The sequence below is a fragment of the Lepidochelys olivacea genome (assembly GCF_965140295.1).
Source record: "Lepidochelys olivacea isolate rLepOli2 genome assembly, chromosome: 1".
In the NCBI taxonomy this organism is placed as follows: domain Eukaryota; kingdom Metazoa; phylum Chordata; order Testudines; family Cheloniidae; genus Lepidochelys; species Lepidochelys olivacea.
In genome coordinates this window covers 40,907,342-40,928,191 of record NC_140411.1, presented here as the reverse complement: position 1 = coordinate 40,928,191, position 20,850 = coordinate 40,907,342, and the positions used below count along the sequence as shown (strand labels likewise).

The window sequence follows — 20,850 nt, the reverse complement described above, 5'->3', positions numbered from 1 at the left end:
TACCAATAGAGTAAAAGTGGTATAACTTTCTAATGTAGACAAGCCCTGAAAAATCTACACTAGACTTTTCATAGAATCATAGAATATCAGGGTTGGAAGGGACCCCAGAAGGTCATCTAGTCCAACCCCCTGCTCGAAGCAGGACCAATTCCCAGTTAAATCATCCCAGTCAGGGCTTTGTCAAGCCTGACCTTAAAAACCTCTAAGGAAGGAGATTCTACCACCTCCCTAGGTAACGCATTCCAGTGTTTCACCACCCTCATAGTGAAAAAGTTTTTCCTAATATCCAACCTAAACCTCCCCCACTGCTACTTGAGACCATTACTCCTCGTTCTGTCATCTGCTACCATTGAGAACAGTCTAGAGCCATCCTCTTTGGAACCCCCTTTCAGGTAGTTGAAAGCAGCTATCAAATCCCCCCTCATTCTTCTCTTCTGCAGGCTAAACAATCCCAGCTCCCTCAGCCTCTCCTCATAAGTCATGTGTTCTAGACCCCTAATAATTTTTGTTGCCCTTCGCTAGACTCTCTCCAATTTATCCACATCCTTCTTGTAGTGTGGGGCCCAAAACTGGACACAGTACTCCAGATGAGGCCTCACCAATGTCGAATAGAGGGGAACGATCCCGTCCCTCGATCTGCTCGCTATGCCCCTACTTATACATCCCAAAATGCCATTGGCCTTCTTGGCAACAAGGGCACACTGCTGACTCATATCCAGCTTCTCGTCCACTGTCACCCCTAGGTCCTTTTCCGCAGAACTGCTGCCTAGCCATTCGGTCCCTAGTCTGTAGCTGTGCATTGGGTTCTTCCGTCCTAAGTGCAGGACCCTGCACTTATCCTTATTGAACCTCATCAGATTTCTTTTGGCCCAGTCCTCCAATTTGTCTAGGTCCCTCTGTATCCTACCCCTGCCCTCCAGCGTATCTACCACTCCTCCCAGTTTAGTATCATCCGCAAATTTGCTGAGAGTGCAATCCACACCATCCTCCAGATCATTTATGAAGATATTGAACAAAACCGGCCCCAGGACCGACCCTTGGGGCACTCCACTTGATACCGGCTGCCAACTAGACATGGAGCCATTGATCACTACCCGTTGAGCCCGACAATCTAGCCAGCTTTCTACCCACCTTATAGTTACTCAGAACATGTTAGCTAACATCTTTTAACACATCTTTAAATCCTAGTCTAGACAAAGCCTAATTAGAACCAATTAAGTGCTTATTTTAGAAAGCAGTGGTAATTTCTTTTTAAATCTTTATTTTAAAAAAAAGTCAATGCAGAAAACGATGTTACTGCACTATTAAAATATGGAGTCAGGAAATGTTAAAAGTTAAAGTTTCAACAATTTTAACTATTTCCCATTCTAAGGCATGCTTTTTACATTAAACAGGAATATATTAAAATTACACATTTCAGAAAAATGAGAGGAACAGACAAAACTACATATGTGCAAAGTAAATTCTACTGAGGGAATCTCAAATTGGAATTTCCTGGAATTTTTTATTTTAATTGTAGAATGAGGCATTCACTTTTTTGCATTCCATCTATATGTACGTGATAAAGACAACACATTCACAAACCTTATGATCCTCAACACATTGACATTTCATTTCCAGTAAAATTATCAGTGATTTTTAAGTCTGAAGCACAGCACAGTACAACTGTTCATTCATTTTGTACTTACCCAAAACCACATGTAAATAACCTGGTGTGTCTGACATTCTCTTTCACAATTTGAATGGTCATGCTCTCATTCTGAATGTGCCCATCGGATAGAAGAAGAATGTTACGTTCTCTTTGAGAAGGATACAACAAACTTAAATAACGTAAGGTTTTCCATAAGTCAGTATTTCCCATTGTAGGTGTAGCAGACTAAAGAGAAAAAATAATAAAATGATTATCTGAAAGTTTGGATTTTATTTCTAACTTTCCCCAGAATAAACTGTAGTGAAGAGTTAAGTTTTCCTTCCCATGGTAAATTTCTCCCAGTTTCCAAGTACAAGTGATTGCTCCCTTCTTACAACTGAGCTTGCCTTCTGCCATCCTGTAGTAGTTATTATCTGTATTGTGACAGTGCCTATGAGCCCCAGTCATGGACCAGAACCCCACTGTGCTAGAAGTTGTACAAACACAGAGCAAAAAGACAATCCCTTCACTCCAGAATTTACAATCTAATCTTCCTTCCAAGACAGTGCCAATTGAATTTGCCTTTCATTGGGATGACCAAGTGCACTGGCATATTCAAGTGCTGTCTTCACTGCCAGAAAGACGGTGCTGTGAGAGCAGGGAGGTTCACATGGATGTCTGTACCTGTTCCTGTCCTGCTACAAAGTCACCAGAGGGCAAAGGAAGGGGGCATGACATTTTAAAAGGTACAATTTAGGAGGAACATCAGGAAGATTTCCTGGTAGTCAGATTTATTATGCTGCAGAGAAGTTTTCCAAAGGAAGGAGTGGAAGCTCCATCACTTGAGGAATCATTTAAAACCAGACTGGACAAGATCATAAATAGAGAATAATCCTAAATTTCAGAAAGATCAACTGGATGATCCAGTATGACTCTCCCATCTCCAACTTTTATTGTCCTATGACTAACACCTACCATGAGTTACCTTAAGTTTTCACTGAGCTATAACAGGACATACAACAGAGATGATGCACCTGTTACCAGGGACAATGGGTTCTTGGATACTACTAAAACTAAGCCATGGAAGTAATTTAGAAGGTGGCCTCAAATAAAGCCACAAAACAACATGACGGTGCACGTTACATGGAATCCCTGCGGGCAAAGAAACACTCAGTAGCATGCAGAGAAAAACAATTTTACTTACGATAATAAACTCCTTCACTGCTGCAAGATCACTTTTGATATCCTTTGAATATGAAGAAAATTCTGTGAAATCTGTGGCGTGAAAACTGAAATTAAGTTCTTCCTTTCAACATTAAGTTATATTTCATTAACTTCGGAATGGTGACATTATGCAGTGAATGGTTTCATTTTTACTATTAGAAAAACCACAATAAAAGTATTCTCTACTACTAAATAATAGAGACCGTCAGGTTTCCAGTTTAATATATTACTGCTTGATGAGCATAAAGATAAGGATGACAAGAAAGTAATAAAAGTCAGCATCCAACAAAAGAAAACTTACTCATGCCAAATCTGATAACATTCACTCTCTGTCTAAAACAAGACATTTGTAGAACATGGAGAGCAATCTTCTTTGCTTGTTGCAGTGTTGAACCCTCCATGGAATTGGAGCAATCTAGACAAATAATAATTTCTCCAGACAGCTGGATTCCTTTAAACTTTGTTTCAAACTTTGGTTGAAATACAAGCATGCATGCCTGAAGAAAGAAGAGTTTGATAATCAACACAATGCACCACTGTTATTTATATAGTGCCAAAAGGGTGCTAAACATTTTACAAAGATCACTATATGTATCTAGGTTTTCATAAGGTCACCCATTATTGTGGCATCTGAACATAATAAAGCCAAATGTCTCAGGCAGTGGTTTTCAACCTGTGGTCTGTGGACCCCGGAGGGTCCGCAGACAGTCTAGTATTTCCAAAGGAGTCCGCACCTCCATTTGAAATTTTTTAGGGGTCCACAAATGGAAAAAGGTTGAAAACCACTGGTCTAGAGGTGAGCAAGTGGGTTTTTTGTTTGTTTGTATTAAATCTTGACGAGAGTAGCTCTCCCTGTCCTGTATCCCTAGCTCATCCCTCGTGGGTAAGAAATTCAGTGGGAAATTTGCAAGTGTTTTCTGTTCCATCTATTTTACTTTTCTGCAATCAGAATGGAGTTGTTTCTCGGAAATAAGAAACAGCCTTATTTTTTTAAAATCATCAACACCATCGTCACTTCATGAGAAGTCCTAGAATTTTAAAAATAGATTTATTTAAAAGTACAATGTTTTTTCTGAAGAAAACAGGAGAACAAGCATGCACTGTATTGCCTTGCACTTGTGATTGGTTAAAAAGTTCAAAAACCTGCATTCTCTAAGCTTATAGAGTGGAAATACAGAAAAGAAACCCATGAATTCAATACAAGTTTATTCCAGCAGGTAGCTACTTTGTTATAGAAAAGATTGTATTTATTGTTTTAAAATTTTCTCACATAGTGGAATCCCTCCCTCCAGTATGATCATGGGTTACCATCTATGGTGTGGTGAGATAAGCGTATTCCAACCTCAGCTGAACCATGAGAGATTGATGTCAGGACTTGAGAGAGACTACAGCTGTGGCCTATTAGGTAATGGAAAGGTGAAACCACCAGCTGAGTCTTATGAACAGAGAGACTATAAAAAGCTAGGTTTCAGAGTAACAGCCACAAGTACTCCTTTTCTTTTTATAAAAAGCTAAGTGCTTTTATACACTTGGGCTTGTCTACAGTCGAAGTTAATTCGAATTAAGGTCTGAAGTGCAATTCTAGCGAAATAGCTATTCCTGATTAATTCTTTGTGTGGATGAATTATTCTGAATTTGCTTAATCAACTTCTGTTCCAAAACTAAATAAGTTCAGAATTCTAGAATAAGAGGATCCACCCAGGGAGTTAATCAGGACAAGCCTAAGGCTTTCAGTGAGACAAGGAGGTGCTCAGTGGAAGGAGACGGAGGAGTAGAGATGACTTTCAAACAGAGAGGAGAAGATTGGAGCCCGGAGAAGGAAATAGGGCACTCTCATTTCCTCCCCACTTCAGGAAAGACTGGGAGTATGTGGCCACCACCTAAGAGGCAAATCTTGATTGACTAATTGTTCGTTTAAACTAAGCAACCCTGATAAAAAGGGAAAAAAATGAGAGACTGAACTCCCCACAATGAAAACAAACTAAAGAGCTGTTTTGTTCTTTTCTTTATTACTTTCCTCCCTGGCTTAAAAGGATCCATAACTCCAAGGGCTGGAACAGCAAAAGACAGTTACCCGTTCTATAACTGGTGTTCTTCCAGATGTGTTGCTCATGTCCATTCCATATCAGGTGTGTGTGCTCGCCACATGCACCGGTGCCAGAAGTTTTTCCCTAAGCAGTATCCGTAGGGGACTGGCTCTAGCGCCCTCTGGAGTGGCACCCACATGGCATGGTATAAGGGATGCTGCCGGCTCCCCCCACCCACACCCAGTTCCAACAGTGGGGAAGAAGGGCGGGTTGTGGAATGGACATGAACACCACATCTCGAAGAATACCAGTTATGGAAAAGGTAGCGGTCTTTTCTTCCTTGAGTGCTTACTCATGTCCATTCCATATTAGGTGACTCCAAAGCAGTATCCCTGGAGGTGGGTAGGAGTTCACAGAAGTGTGGATTACAACACAGCTCTGCCAAACCCAGTGTCATCCCTGGCCTGCTGAGTGATGGCATAATGAGCAGTAAATGTGTGAACAGAGGACCATGTTGCGGCTCTACAGATGTCGTGGATAGGGATATGTGCCAGGAAGGCCATCGAAGATGCCTGTACTCTCACTGAGTGGGCTATGACAATCAGCGGCAGCGGAACCCCTGCCAGGTCGTAACAGGTCCTTATGCACGAGGTGATCCAATTGGAAATCCTGCATGAGGACACCGGGTGACCCCTCATCCTATCTGCTGTAGTGATGAAGAGTTGAATCCATTTTCAGAAAGGCTTGGTACATTCTAAGTAGAAAGCCAAGGTCCTCTGGATGTCCAGGGAGTGAAGACGTCTGTCCTCATTGGTCTTGTGCTGTGTGGGACAGAACACCGGGAGGAAGATGTCCTGGTTCATATGGAAGGTGGAGACCACCTTTGGCAGGAAGGCCCGGTGGGGCCACAACTGAGCCTTATCTTTGTAGGAGACTGTGTACAAGAGGTTCTAAGGTCAAGGCTCTAATTTCAGAGACCCATCTTGCTGACGTCACCACCACCAGGAACGCGGCCTTCCATGACAGGTGGGCAAGGGAGCAGGAACGCAGTGGCTCAAAGGGTGGGCCGGTGAGCCTAGGGTGGACCAAGTTAAGATCCCGCTGTGGGACAGGAGTCCATACCTGTGGGAAGAGTTTCTTGAGCCCTCTCAAGAATCTGACCATCATGTCATGGGAAAACACCGTCTGTCCTTGGATCAGTGGGTAAAATGTGGAAATGGCTGCTGGATGCACTCTAATGGGAAAGTGTGCCAGGCCCTGGTTCCTCAAATGGAGCAGGTAGTCCAGGACAGCCTGTATGAAAGAATGCGAGGGAGAGATGCCATGCTCGGATGCCCAGAAGGAAAACCTTGTCCTACTCCCCAGGAAGACCTGTTGGACTCCTTCCGAACAGGTCTGCTCCTCCGGATTCAGCCATGCAGCCTCCAGGCCGAGAGATGGAGGGACTCAAAATTGGGCTGGAAGAGCTGACCATGGTCCTGTCACAGTAGGTCCGGGAGGTGCCGCTGACAAGTTCATGAGTGTGCCGAACCAATGTTGGCAAGGCCACGCTGGGAAAATCAAAACAACCTGTGCTTTATCTCTCTTGATCTTTGCCAGGGCCCTGCTGATGAGTGGAATTGGCGGGAATGCACACATCAGGCTCCCTGACCACGACAAGAAGGCAGGCATCGGAGAGCGAGCCCTTGCTTAAACCTTGTTGAGAGCAAAACCGGTTGTAGCATTCATGCAAGGTTCATGCACTTGGCAACATTCAGGGCACACCTGGAGTGTTGTGTAGGAGCAGTGCACACACGGCTCCTCTCAAGGGCATGAACCTTGGAATCTCCCCCAGATTACATGAACCATGGGAAGCCTCCCAGGACTGGGCTCAAGGCCCGAGAGCAAGGAATGCGGTAGATAGATATTGGTAAATAAGAATATTAAACAAAGCCAGTGTATTCCTTTTATCTGTTGGAGTATGTAATGCGCGGGGGGAGAGAAAGAATAAAAGAGAGGGTGGAAAGCTGACAGGAGACCAGCCCTTCAGCAGACCAGCCTGCTTGCTTGCTTAAAGCTTGTTCTGTCTTGTATTTGAACTGCAACAACCAGTGGCATTTTCAGTTCTGTCTGCTAGCAAACCGGTCAACTTGGGGAGTTCCCTACTTTTGGAAGATCATGCAGGCTACCTCTGGATGGAGTGACCACTCGTGGTGAGAGAAGTCCCTGCTGAGCTGGTCCGCCAGCGTATTCTTGACACCGGGAAGGTGACAAGCTTCCAGGTGGATTTAGTGGCTGAAGCAGAAGTCCCATAGATGGAGCGCCTCCTGACAGAGAGCCAACGAGCGCGCTCCCCCTTGCTTGTTGATGGGGCTGTGTTGTCCGTCAGGACTCGTACCACCTTGCCTGACAGGTGGGGCAGGAAGACTCCACACGCCAGCAAGACTGCTCGGAGCTCTTTGACGTTTATGTGCAACTTCGCCTCCTCCAGGGACCACATCCCCGGTGTCTGGAGATTGCTGAGATGAGCACCCCAGCCGAGGTCCAAGGAGTCTGACACCAACTCGATGGAGTGACGGGGGCTGTCAAACAGAACCCCTTCCAAGACTGTCCTATGATTGGTCCACCATCGCAACGAGGTAAGTATCGCCTGGGGAATGGTAACAATCTTTTCCAGGGGGTCTCTGGACTGGGAATAGACCATCCCCAGCCATTGTTGCAGGGGCCACATTTGGAGCCTGGAATGATGGACCACATAAGTGCACGCTGCCATGTGACCCAGGAGGAGCAGACAGACTCTGGCTGTAATCAGAGGGAATGCGGAGACTTCAGTGATGAGGTCCATTAACACGTGGAACCTTTCCAGCGGCAGGAATACCCTGGCACAGGTCTAGTTGAGGACTGCTCCTATTAACTCTATCCTCTACACTGGCACTAACGTTGACTTTTTGTCGTTTACCAGTAGGCCCAGAGAGCATGCAGAACTTTTAACTTCTTTAGGCACTTGTTGAGGTCTCGCAGGTCCAGCATGGGCCATAGACTGCCCCTGGCCTTTGAGATTAAAAAGTACTGGGAACAAAACCCCATATTCCTGTACTCGAGAGGAACTTCTTCCACCACACCAAGCTGTAGTAACCCCTTTACCTCCTACGCAAGGAGACTCTCAAGAGAGGGGTCCCTGAAGAGGGATAGGGAAGGCAAGTGGGAAGTGGGGGTTAGAAAGGAACTGGAGGGTATAACCCTGTTCCACCATAATGAGGACCCATTGGTTCGAGATTATAGCCGTCCAGGCAGGGAGGAAGAGGGAAAGGCAGTTGGAGAACACTGGGAAAGATGGATCCAGGGAATAGTCTGGTAGGTTGCCCTTGGGCGCACCCTCAAAATGACCATTTGGCTCCCTGCTTATTACGGGTCAAGCCCAATTGGGCAGAGGGTAGAGGCACGTGGTTCAGGCAGTGCTTGTAGCCCTTGGCTTGTTTATGGGGCTGGTCCTGCCGAGGCTGACTCCCCTGGCCCTGCGACTGCTGCGGTTTGAACCACTTACATACCAGAGCTGGGATGTAGAGACCCAGGGTTTTTAGGGAGGTGCAGGAGTCTCTGAGGCTGTGCAATTTGCTGTCTCAAATAGGGACCACCGGTCAAAGGGCAGGTCCAGCATTGACTGATGAGCCTCAGTGGACAAACCAGAGAGGAGCAGCCAAGAGGCTCGCCGCATGGAGATAGCGGAAGCCATGGTGTGGGAAGCAGCATCTGACTCCACCTGGAGGGCAGCCCTGGCTGCAGTTGTGCCCGCATTGAGGATCGCTCAGAACTCCTTCTTGGAAGCTTTGGGGAGCGACCCTTCGAATATGGCCATGGCTTGCCACATATTGAAGTAATATCGGTAAAGGAGGGCTTGGTGGTTGGCCACTGTCAGCTGAAGGCTGGAAGATGAATAAACCTTACATCCAAAAAGATCCAGCCTCCTTAAGTCTTTATTTCTGGGGGTGGCCCCAGGTTATCCTTGACTCTCCTTGACCACCTCAACCACAAGGGAATTGGGGCAGTGTGGGAGTATAAGTACTCGTGCCCTTTGGTTGGCACGAAGTACTTGCGTTCGGCCCTTTTAGAGACGGGGTCCATGGAAGAGGGGGTCTGCCACACGGCATTAGTGATCTTAGAATCTCCTTAATGAAGGGGTAGAGCCACCCTGGCAGGGGCTGAGGATCAGAGGATGTCAAACAGAGAGTCTGAGGGCTCTTCCAGTTCCTCTGCCTGAAGCCCCAGGTTAGAAGTGACCCTCTTCAAAAGTTCCTGGTGCGCTCTGGTGTCATCCTGAGGAACTGGGTGAGGGGGCCCCATGATAGTCTCATCTGGTGATGACGAGGATGATGCCGGTGCTGTGGGAATCTCCATGTCCATTGGTGGTCCAACAGCTTGCTCCCTGGGGTCCTCCTGGACCTGCGGGGTTTTACCCCCAAAGTCTCCTGGGAAGGCTGGGTGAACCCACAGAGGTTCCACAGGTATCATGGCGCTGGGCACTGCGCCTGGGGCCATGGGACAGGTTTTGGTGCTGATAATGTAGTCGGCACCATCGGTACCAGGGCTTGTCCCACAGTCAGGGAACCTTGCTCTGAGCTGGAGCTACCAGAGGAGTGATCGGTCCCAGGTGACCAGGACTGGGCTAAGCGGTAGCTCTTGTCTGACTGGTGCCAGTTGCTGCATCCTGAAGCTGACCTCTCCGAGTGACACTATCTTGGGGACCGACGGCATTTGGTAGATCTGCGTCAGATACCTGGCGATCCACGCCTCATGCCTCTATCGGTACTGGGATGTTGAATGGGACTGAGAGCTACTACAAGCCAGTTGCTGGGAGGATCGTCTGAGTAGGGTGACCTTCTTTTTGGAGACGGGTTTTGACGGCCCGGCGATCGGCAGTCTCTGGTTCCCAATCAGTCCTGGGATTGGTACTGATCCCTTGAAGATGGTCAGGGCCGGTCCTGGAGTTCTTGTGGGGTGGTGCATGCCTCAGAGGCTCTGCGCCAATCTACCAGCAAGGTACGCCTTGAATCCCTCGACTGATGCCCTGGTGCGGGGACTGAAGAGGTGGGTGAACGCTTGTGGGACATCCCTCTTGATGGGGAACAGTACTGCTGAGGCGGGGACACACACACGAGATTGGGGTACCACTGGAGCCGGTGAGGGCGGCACTGGGAGCATCAGGATCTCTTGAGCTGCTTGAAGGGCTTCGGGCATTGATAGCATCTGAAACTGTCCGCGGCCTGCACCACTATCTTGAGTCGCAGGCAAGGCATGGGATAGGCTGCACTGCTCGACTTGAACTGGGGCCCGACTTCCCGAGGGGGAGCTGAGCTGCCTGGCACAGGTCCTGGCGAGCCCCCTGCCCTCTCCTTTCCCTTGCGGGAGGTAACAGATCTTCCCCTCACAGTCTTTTTCAGCTTCTTGACTGGAGCCATGGAGGGAGACCTGTGCCGGGTCGTGGACGCAGGGGCGGCCCACAACATTTTGGCACCTGAGGCGGGGAGCTCAAATGACACCCTCATACCCCCTCGCTTGGGCCAAAACATTGAATGGTCTCAAGTCTGCCTTCTTCCTTTTCTACTCCTCTAATGGTACTGCTCTGCTACCTACCCCAATAAAGGAGAACTAACAACTTAAAATGCGTTGTTCAAAAATTTTAAGTCACACTTAACTTTCAAATGCCTGAACAGCACATGTAACTTTTCTTGTCTGCATAGTAAACACTGGCATCTTTATCTGTTTGAATAATCAAAGTGGTGCTTTCCGTGGCTTCGTGGCTGCAAAGATTTGAACTGCTGAAGGTCCATAGTCTGGGCCAGCTCATGCTCTATTGAGATGGTTGCAAGGTCGACCAGCCTCTCCTGTGTCACTGTGGAGTGTAGATGTGTTTTTATTAACTTCAGCTTGGAGAAACTGGGTTCTCCACTGGCAACTGTTACAGGAAGTGTTAGAAGTATGCGCAGAGCAACAAAAGCATTTGGAAAGAGGGTGGTCATCTTATTTGTGCATATATATTCCAGAACAGCCTTTGGAGTTGATCCTGCTGAAATATATCTTGAAAGGGCTTTCAGTTCATCACCTAAATCACTCGCATCACTATCACGCATGTCATCATGTGTCAACACTGTCTCTAGTGCCCTGCATTGCTGGTGTAGGTCTTCTTCAGGTATAGTGAGGAGTTTTGGAGTATCATACAACATCCCAAATATACTGCTGTGTTCCTTGAGCTGCATGAAACGTTCTTCAACTGACTGTATTGCACAATCTAGCACCTGGTTAAAGAATTCAACTTTGAATTATTGGTTGGGGTCTCTTATGGGATTATCCTGTGCCTCATAATCAAAATGTCTTCTTCTTCAGTGACTCTTGTATTCTTGAATGGGTGGGAAAATAGCTTCAGTGTGAAGTTCCTCTGCCAACTTCTGTGCACTCTTCAGAACGTTTTGAAATCCCTCATCTGACCGGTAAGACTGTAGGTATGACTTTGCTTTGTCCAGTTGTTCCATTGCTCCAGATATATCAAGGTCAACACCTTGGAGTCTCTTGCTTACAACATTTATTTCAAACAGTACGTCATGCCACAACACTAAGCCACACAAATTTGAAGTTATGTATGTTTCTGGTGATTCTATTTCCATCTGCCACTGTTCTCCCATGAACAGTTCCTGTCATAGCATTATCCTCCATAATGGCAACGAGGGCATCATCTATCTTCCTAGTTTGGTGTTTGATAGGCTTTATCGCCTCCACTCAACTTTCCCATCATGTGGCACTCAGTGGTTTCAGTGTCAGAGAGGATGTTCCTAGATGTCGCTTCAAAATTTGCCATCGATGAGTTGATGCAGAGAAAAATACATAGATGCTTGGAATTACATTAAAAAATTCAGCAGCCTCACTAGAAGCTGATGCTGCATCACTTACCACCAAGTTCAATGAATGAGAACTGCATGGGACAAAAAAAGCTTGAGGGTTTAGCTCTCGGATCCGTGTCTGCACTCCTCTTTCTTTCCTCTCTTGTTGGCACCATTATTGTAGTCCTGACCTCTCATGTCAGCTATTGTGATTCCCGTATCTTCCAGTTTTTTAAGAAGAACATTTGTCATAGCAGCTCCTGTAGTATCATCAATGTCAATAAATTCTAGAAAATGCTCTCTGACAGTCACCACTGCAGGGACATTTTCACTAGGTTCTGTTGTTGTTACAAAACACACCATTAAAGTTATTTGTTCCATATGGCTGATGGCAGGTGTGCAATCCAGAATAACAGAGTAATATCTTGCTGACTTCAGATCTTCCACAAACTTCTGTTTGACTTTTGTTGTCAGTAACTGTATGATCTCATTTTGAACTGTTTTTCCAAGGTACTGGTGTGTGTACATTTCTTGGGTGGTGACTCTTCTTAGATGCTCCTGGAGTACAGCGTCAAACTCAGCCATCAGCTCCACAATTTTAAGGAAGTTTCCATTATTTGGCACATACAGCTGATCTGAAGTGCAATGCAGTGCTCGGTTTTGGGTAGCAAACATTCTCACAGTGGCAATGAGCCTTTTCAGAACATTTTGCCAGTAAAGAGACTCTGATGCAATCTTCTCTTGATGCTGATCATCTACAATGGCCTTTAACCTTAGTGTCATCTCAAGCTCTTTCCACCTATGGAATGCTCTCTGGTGATTTGCTGCCTTCTCATGGCATGCCAGATTTCTAGCCAGATTTTTCCAGTCCTTTGTTCCTGTAGAACCCAATGTGGCTGGAATATTAGACTGGAAGAGTTTGCAACAAAAACAGTATGCAGCATTCTGGGTTTTGGAGTACATAAGCCATGGCCTCTACACTTTGTCAATTTAAGCTTGTGTGTGCTTGTTTGCAGGACTGGGGCTTATATCAGAAAGATTCTGTGGAAAGTTCAACTAAAATAAAAGGTAGAATTATGAAAATTCCATTTCAATGGAACTATGTCCTGATAGGAACTATTACTAATTTGAACTTGCAGGCTGCAAAGATGCAAATACACTAGTTGCATATTTTAGTTCCCTCCTCACTCCTCAAGACATTTTGGGTGAAATCCTGACCCCACTGAAGTCCATGGGAGTTTTCTCATTGCTTTTAAAGGGGCCAGCATTTCACCCCGCATCTTGCAGTACTTTTTTCCCCACTGAATTTGGCAAATATGGCTGCATTTATGTTCTGTTAACTGTGAAATATATAACTTTCTTCAGATTTAAAACTGATTAGAAATCTTTTCTTTAGATAATTCTAAAGACCAACAGGAAAATGCTTCAAATTAACAGTTAAGGAGATAATTTGTTGCTATTATGCATGTGCTTTAATACTGTACATAAGAAAACTTAGCTATAGACTTTTTTCAATATACCTGCTTTATAATGTTTTAAAGTGTACTTTAAAGTTAAAGACCAAAAAGGATGGAGCACTTGCTAAATAAAATACGAAAGCAAACTGAAGGGAAAGGGTCACATAGATCAATAAGATGAATGACTGTACAGAGTGAATTTGTTAAATTGATCAAAAAGACATTACCACAAGTAAGTCAGGTACAAAGTGTATATTCATGACAATTACATAGAAATACTGTCCCATAATCTTTTTTTCTCTTCAACATTGATGGCTTATATTTCTTTAAATTTTTCCAAAGTACAAAACTAACCATATCAGGCCAAATTCTGGTCTGACTTACTCTCCACTAAAGTCAATAGCATTTATATGAGCGGTATGTCCTGGCAGAATTTAGCCAATCCATTAGTTGATAATATATAGTAGAAGTAGCAGTTGTACCTCACTCTCTTTGTTTGGATGCTTCTCTACCCACATTCTGGGTAGATACACTTGAGAAATCCAGATTTCTAGAGCAAAGCCACTGGTGTCCAAGGAACTGTTCTCCACAGTCCTGATTACGGCTTTACAGTCTGTTTTCTAGAGGGTAAAAAGCCGACATTTATCAATTTCTGCCAAAATAGCATTTAATTGTACAAAACTTCATGCTTTTAAGAAAAACTCAGGCTTGAAGATGTAACATTAAGTATGAGATGTCCTGAAGTTTTTTTACCATTAAGATGGTGGTTTTCATTTAAAAATATATATGTTTCTTTAGAGTGACATGCACTTTTCTAAATGTATTTTAAGATTAAAAGACTTCCATTCTAAAAAGTGCACATGAAAAAAAATTAATTTGATATAAGGAAATGGAATTACCAGTTTACATGAGTCCTATATAAACATCATATGCAATTTATTTCAAAAGTATAAAAGGGTCCTTTTAAAATACAAGACATAAGCTCTAAAACAGAAAAAGAGTTGCAAGAAGATTTACTTACCTTTATTTTAAGTGTATGCGTCCAACTATGAATGCGTTCAATATGGTGTGGCATTTCAATAGACATGGCCATACAGAATCCACTAAGAAAAGAAAAAACAATTGACACACAAGGCAGTTTTGGAGAAGATGATATCTGGCATGTATGCCATGCTTCCTCCATCAGAACACATCAGTCTCTGTTTCCTATCCTTCGCAGCTCTTAGGGCAGTAGTTCTCAAACTTTTGTACTGGTGACCTCTTTCACAAAGGAAGCCTCTGAGTGTGACCCCCCCTTATAAATTTAAAACACTTTTTAATATATTTAACACCATTATAAATGCTGTATGCAAAGCAGGGTTTGGGGTGGACACTGACAGCTCGCAACCCCCCATGTAATATCCTTGCGACCCTCTGAGGGGTCCTGACCCCTCATTTGAGAACCCCTGTCTTAGGGTAAAGGCAATAAGCAGTGCATGACTTGTAGACTCAGACTTCAAGGTTAGAAGGGACCATCATGATCATCTAATCTGACCTCCTTGCTCTCTTCTGCCCCATGCTTCCCTTGCAAAAGTTTCTATCCCCAAGACACTCCAAACAGCGGACATGCTGATTCACTAAGGATATTCATAGATACACAGATTTTTAAGGACAGAAGAAGCCATGAGATCATCTAGTCTGAACTCTGGTATAAAATAGACCATAGAATTTTACCCAATTACTCCTGTAATGAGCCCAGTAATTTGTGTACGAATATAGAGTACCTTCCTGAAAAACATACATTTCCTTTGGTAGATTAGCCATAGGAACAATCACCCTCACTGTTAAAAAAAAATTGTGCCTTATTTCTAATTTGAATTTATCCAGCTTTAACTTCCAGCCATTGGTTCTTTTTATGTCTTTTTGCCACTAGATTAAAGAGCCCTTTGGTACCTAGTATTTTCTCACCATGAAGGTACTTACACACCATGATCAAGCCATCACTTGCTCATGTATCTGATATGCTAAACAGATTGTGCTTTTTAAGTCTTTCACAATATGGCATTTTTTCTAACCCTCAAATAATTTTTGTGGCTCTTCTCTGTACCCTCCCCAATTTTTCCAACATCCTTTAAAAATATGAACACCATAGGTGGGTTGCAAGTAAGTGCTCAGCACCCACCATTTTTGCCCTGTAGGTGCTCCGGCCCCTGAGCCTATGGATTAGTCCTTTTTGCCGCAACATTGTGTGCATACATGTACATGGGCATTATGTAGTTTCTAACACTGAAAATTCAGTTTCTGGAGAAGCACAAGTGCCCATTAAAGCTCTTACTGCTTCTACTAGCAGAATAGCTCATGAATAGGAGCGAGTGGATATCTGCAGAGGCATTGCATGAATTAGTACTATAATTATCCATTTCTCAAGAAGTATTAAGTTATCAGAAAAAAATTTACAATTTGAAATATAATTCAAAAAAATTATTAAAGATGTTAATGAAAAGAAAAAGCTAACCATCAGTTCAATTTAAAAAGTACACTTTCAGGTAGTGCAGGCCCAAGGGATTAGGTTTTGTGATGCAAAGTTTTTATAAAACCTGGTATTGAGGGAAATGTTTTCAGGAAACAAACAATCCAAAATATTCAGTGAAGTGGGGTAGAGATGGAGTTTGCCTAAAAATTATTGCCGTGTAGTATTTGTAACCCAAATAGAGCAGCAGTTTTGAATCAAAAGTAAAAAGTCTTTTCATCATGCAACCTGAATGAAATGCCATAAACCCCACATAAATGGTGAAAATTAAATTTTACACACTGCTTCACATTTAAGAATCTAAGGTGTTAGTAACAAAAATAAGGAAACTATTTAAAATCATTTTTGACTATCAAGTATCTTACTAAATGTTACTTACCCCTTTTTTGGTCCTATTTGCTTAACACAAACCTTCTTTACTGTATCCTATATAAAATAAAAAACTATAAATGTATCATTGTTATGAAATATACAGATCTTAGTGCCACTCTTGCTTTTATTAGAAAAGCAACTGTAGCACAGCACCCAGCAATTTTCTCAGCTTCTTTCACTTTCAGTGGTTAACTCTTTCCTCAATATGCGAGTATAACATATGGGAATTATACATACATATGGGAAGGAGAATAAGCTTGATGATATTTAAAAAGGGAAAACATACTAAGTCATTTGTCCCTTCTTGCAAACTGTTCTCTGTGGGAAAACCTCTATACCCACATGGAAATCACTAAGTCATGTGTAGGGGGCCACCTATACAAAGTAGCCAGCCTATAGGCCTGGGCCCTTAATTACTAACACTGCTACATTTACTCATGTTTTAAACCAGTGGTTCTCAACCTTTTCCATCCTGGAATCCCTTTCCCCATGCTAGGCCTTCATCCCATGTAGTCAGGACCACTTTCCTTTTAACAATATGGGCAGGCTGGTCACAATACCCAGGTTATGAACCTTGTCTTAGAGCTATTGTTTCGAGTAGATTCAGGAGGCATCACTACATTGATTTATTTTTTGTTTTGGTTCACATTTTTGGAGGCTCTTGCTTTCAGCCATAAGGGTTAGAATCAATTTTAAATGAAACGGTAAGAACATGTAAAAAGATAAGAAAGGGAGGATGGTTGCAACTCCCCTCAAACTTGTTGTGGAATCACCACCCTTAGAGGAGTACTTCTGCTTCAAACCAATAAGATGCTACTTTAAGTTTATACTTTAAATGCACAAACCTGTGTGTTTTCATTTAAGGCTTTGTCTTGTTGCCAAGGAGCTACAGCAGCAGGCATTTGAAAAGTAATACAGCCATTCTGAAAACTAAGCTCAGTGATGTAGGTGACTTTGATAAGAACTGTAGTTTTAGGTGGTAAGTTTCCAACACTTACAGTAAAAACATCCTAGAAAAGAGATGATTGCTTTAATCTGCATATTTAAACTATATATTTTCCAAAGCAATAAATCATTTGTTTTGTCATGTACAAAAAACAAATGCTAGTTTTCTATATTTCTTCAGAGAAGAGGCTTGAAGAAAACTAATTATGGTGATAAAGGGCAAGAAGTTATGCTGTTTTAACAATTTACTAAAAAATTCCTGTCTGGACAAAACTCATCAGTAGTATCTATGCATAAATCAATATTTTACAGAGAGAGTTCAAATTGTTTTTTAAAAGAGGATTTTACGGAGAGTTGGCAAAATCTAGTTTCTGTAGGACGTACAGTGGATATTTTTGACTAATTTCCTGAAATGATCAAATGTGCAGCCTAAATAATTTCCATTATTTAAAAACAAACAAAACAAAACAAAAAATCCTTCCCATTAAAGACATGATTCTGCAACAATTCCAATGGGTCTACTCTCATGCGTAAAGTGAAGTACATGTGTATTTGTGGGGTTGGGGATCAATGTCATAAATTTGATTTGTTTGGTATCTGACTTCAGCGACTAATATACAATGTGACCAGTCTGGGGTTTTAAAAATGCATAGTAAACCATGACATTCAACATACAGGAGCATCCTGGTCCATCAAGTAAGCTCCATCACCTCGACTGATTGCGTCTCTATATTCCTTATGTGCTTGTTCCTTTTCTTTAACCTGCAAAAGATTGCTCCAAAATCAGTAAATTAACTATTTTTATATGGAACACAGTTAACTACCTTGTCTCAGTTAACCAAGAGTCATTTAGTGGTACACCATCAACTCAAAAGCTAGTTAAGTGACAATGGTATAAAATCAGAGTGAGAGTAGTAGTAACACTAATGTTGTGTGTCTTCGCTCATTAATGCTTTGAATTTTGGGATTGAAAGCACTCTAGAAGAGCGAAATATTAAATCATCTTACCTTTCCAACAATATGTTTCCCATTGATGAAAGCCTCAAATCCACATACAGCTGCTGTGCCATCCAAAGGAAAGACATATTTTGCCTCAATGGAATTATCATTTTGATTGGTGTATGTCTGAAACACTACTATCTGAAATAGAGAAATGGATCTCTTTTATAATCCTATTAAGTGAAAAAAATATAATGATAAAAAAAACAACAGGTAGAGAGTATATCTTCCCATAGGTCATTCTGCATTAGTGGTTTTGGTTTAAGTTCACTATTTTAAATTTAATAGCATAAATGTGCTATTATGTTTCACACTACAAAATGTTGCTAGGAGCAGACAAGTTTTATTTGTAAGTTCTTTGGGCAATGAAAAGATCAGTGAATTTTTGTAATTCCATATTTCAGAATAATTTTTCTGTCTATATGTGGTTAAATCATTGCCAGGAAGAAAGTTGCTGCAATGGAATATGCCTTTCTTTTTTTTTTTAAGGGGCTTTCTTTCCTGCCAATTTGATAACTAGGATTGGTGCATTGAGCTTACCAAAATAATGAAAGGCCCATCCCCACGGATGAGGGAGAGGCCCCAAACCCAGAAATTAACAGATTACATGGGACAAAAAATGAAAATAAGGGATGGAGGTCCAGGATCAAAACAACGAATCCAGGGGGTACACCCATCAGAGAACCGTAGACCAGTGGTTCTCAAACTAGGGCCACCACTTGTTCAGGGAAAGGAAAGCCACTGGTGGTCTGGGCCGGTTTGTTTACCTGCCGTGTCTGCAGGTTCGGCTGATCGCGGCTCCCACTGGACGCGGTTCGCCACTCCAGGCCAATGGGGGCTGCAGGAAGGGCAGCCAGAACATCCCTCAGCCCATGCCACTTCCCGCAGCCCCCATTGGCCTGGAGCAGCGAACCGCGGCCAGTGGGAGCCGCAACTGGCCGAACCTGCAGACGCGGCAGGTAAACAAACCGGCCCAGCCCGCCAGGGGCTTTCCTTTCCCTGAACAAGTGGCGGCCCTAGTTTGAGAACCACTGGTCTACGGTTCTCTGATGGGTGTACCCCCTGGATTCGTTGTTTTGATCCTGGACCTCCATCCCTTATTTTCATTTTTTGTCCCACGTAATCTGTTAATTTCTGGGTTTGGGGCCTCTCCCTCATCCGTGGGGATGGGCCTTTCATTATTTTGGTAAGCTCAATGCACCAATCCTAGTTATCAAATTGGCAGGAAAGAAAGCCCCTTAAAAAAAAAAGAAAGGCATATTCCATTGCAGCAACTTTCTTCCTGGCAATGATTTAACCACATATAGGCAGAAAAATTATTCTGAAATATGGAATTACAAAAATTCACTGATCTTTTCATTGCCCAAAGAACTTACAAATAAAACTTGTCTGCTTACCTTTAAAAATACTTTGACCTGTAAGAGACTGACCTTCATTTAGAGATTGAGTTGTCTATTTTTCTAAAAGTGACTCAACAGTACATAACAATTTGAATTAATTCTCAGTAGTCAGTTGCTGAAAAGCTGAGTTAACAATAAACAGTGCACTGTACCTGTCCTATGAAGTCTATTATCCTCCCCTTGATATGAATATCTTCAAGAGGGACTGGGTTTCCAGATGTGTCCTGAAGACCAGTTTTCACATGGTTTAAAAGATTTACACTTGGTAATGCATAGTCTAAAACATAAAAAAATTGAAGAAAGGTTAGTGTTTTGGTTTGGGGTTTTGGGTGGTGGTGGTGGTGGGTAATAGCCAATCCCACACACCAATGGCTATTTGTCCCATGTTTACAACTGTAATTCAGCATACATGAATTAAAAATAATACTCAGTGTCTGTTATGAATTCCCACAATGGTATTGTTCTATTGCTGCGATAAAGGCTGTCTGAGGGATCATGAGTTGATGACAGGTCTTTCATAAGACCTTTGTTTAGCTCTTAGGGAGTAAAATGTGAATTCTTTAAAGAGCGTCTGATGACTTATGCAAGAATATTTTCTGCTAGGCCTCTTGAAAGGCACTTTGTCAGGAGGAGAAAACCAGCCTCAATATTTATTCCCAGAGGAAATCTGTTAAACAGATGCTTCCAAGATACCAATATTAGTTAAGAACACGTGGTGACAGCTGCAAATCAATCCAAAAGAATTTTTAAATTATATTAAAAATGTATTTGATCAGTTTTATTCAAGAGTTATTGATTAATAGCTAGAGCATTCATGATGTAAATACAGTTACAAACAAGAAATATTGTCCACCTTCGGTTTGTAAATGACAATGTGAGGTCGCTGGCAGATCTTGCGCTAATTCTGTCACAATTCCAGGCTGAAACTGCTTTATTTGGTCTCCAGGAAGACAAAACTTAACAATGTATCTCATTTTAACCTGACAGGTTTTGTATACAACAAATTCATCATCCTATTGCAAGCAAAGAGAATTATTTTACAAACATAATAAAAGCTACAGGTATTCCTACAAAGACTGTAAACCGATTTAAGAGCTGATCTAAAGAGACATCTCAACTGGGATATTCATATGACTGTATGGTTTTAATACTAATGCTTTTCACTCTTCGAAGAACTCCACTTCTGTCCTCTTCTCATCCTATACCTCCTCATAACTTCCTACACTGCCCAAACTTCACTGCTGACTGCTCCTTTTGTCTCCTTTGCTCACTCACAAATTTATGCCTTCTTTCATGCCATCCTCAACTTGGCAAAAAGCCTCACAATTAAGTTATCCTGGTGCCCAATCTCTCTCAAAAAAAACTCCTTAAAACACAACTGTTCCTCAAAATAATTCCAAGAATAATTATCACTTTTCCTTCTCTGGCTGCCTAGA

The 20,850-nt window shown here is 42.7% G+C and overlaps 1 protein-coding gene across 2 annotated transcripts in view; it reads right to left on the bottom strand.

Moving 5' to 3' along the window:
* PARP4 (poly(ADP-ribose) polymerase family member 4) overlaps positions 1–20,850 on the bottom strand; it is a 116,199-nt gene that overhangs the window by 48,021 nt on the left and 47,328 nt on the right. For both annotated transcript variants that reach the window (XM_084616344.1, XM_084616345.1), the window contains exons 14-24: positions 20,268–20,427; positions 19,567–19,691; positions 18,024–18,155; positions 17,691–17,777; positions 16,916–17,080; positions 16,078–16,124; positions 14,211–14,292; positions 13,672–13,809; positions 3,156–3,351; positions 2,835–2,905; positions 1,689–1,876 (exon numbers count right to left, since the gene is read on the bottom strand). In XM_084616344.1, coding sequence (XP_084472470.1) covers positions 1,689–1,876; positions 2,835–2,905; positions 3,156–3,351; positions 13,672–13,809; positions 14,211–14,292; positions 16,078–16,124; positions 16,916–17,080; positions 17,691–17,777; positions 18,024–18,155; positions 19,567–19,691; positions 20,268–20,427 — 1,391 coding nt within the window. The remainder of the gene's footprint in view (positions 1–1,688; positions 1,877–2,834; positions 2,906–3,155; positions 3,352–13,671; positions 13,810–14,210; positions 14,293–16,077; positions 16,125–16,915; positions 17,081–17,690; positions 17,778–18,023; positions 18,156–19,566; positions 19,692–20,267; positions 20,428–20,850) is intronic.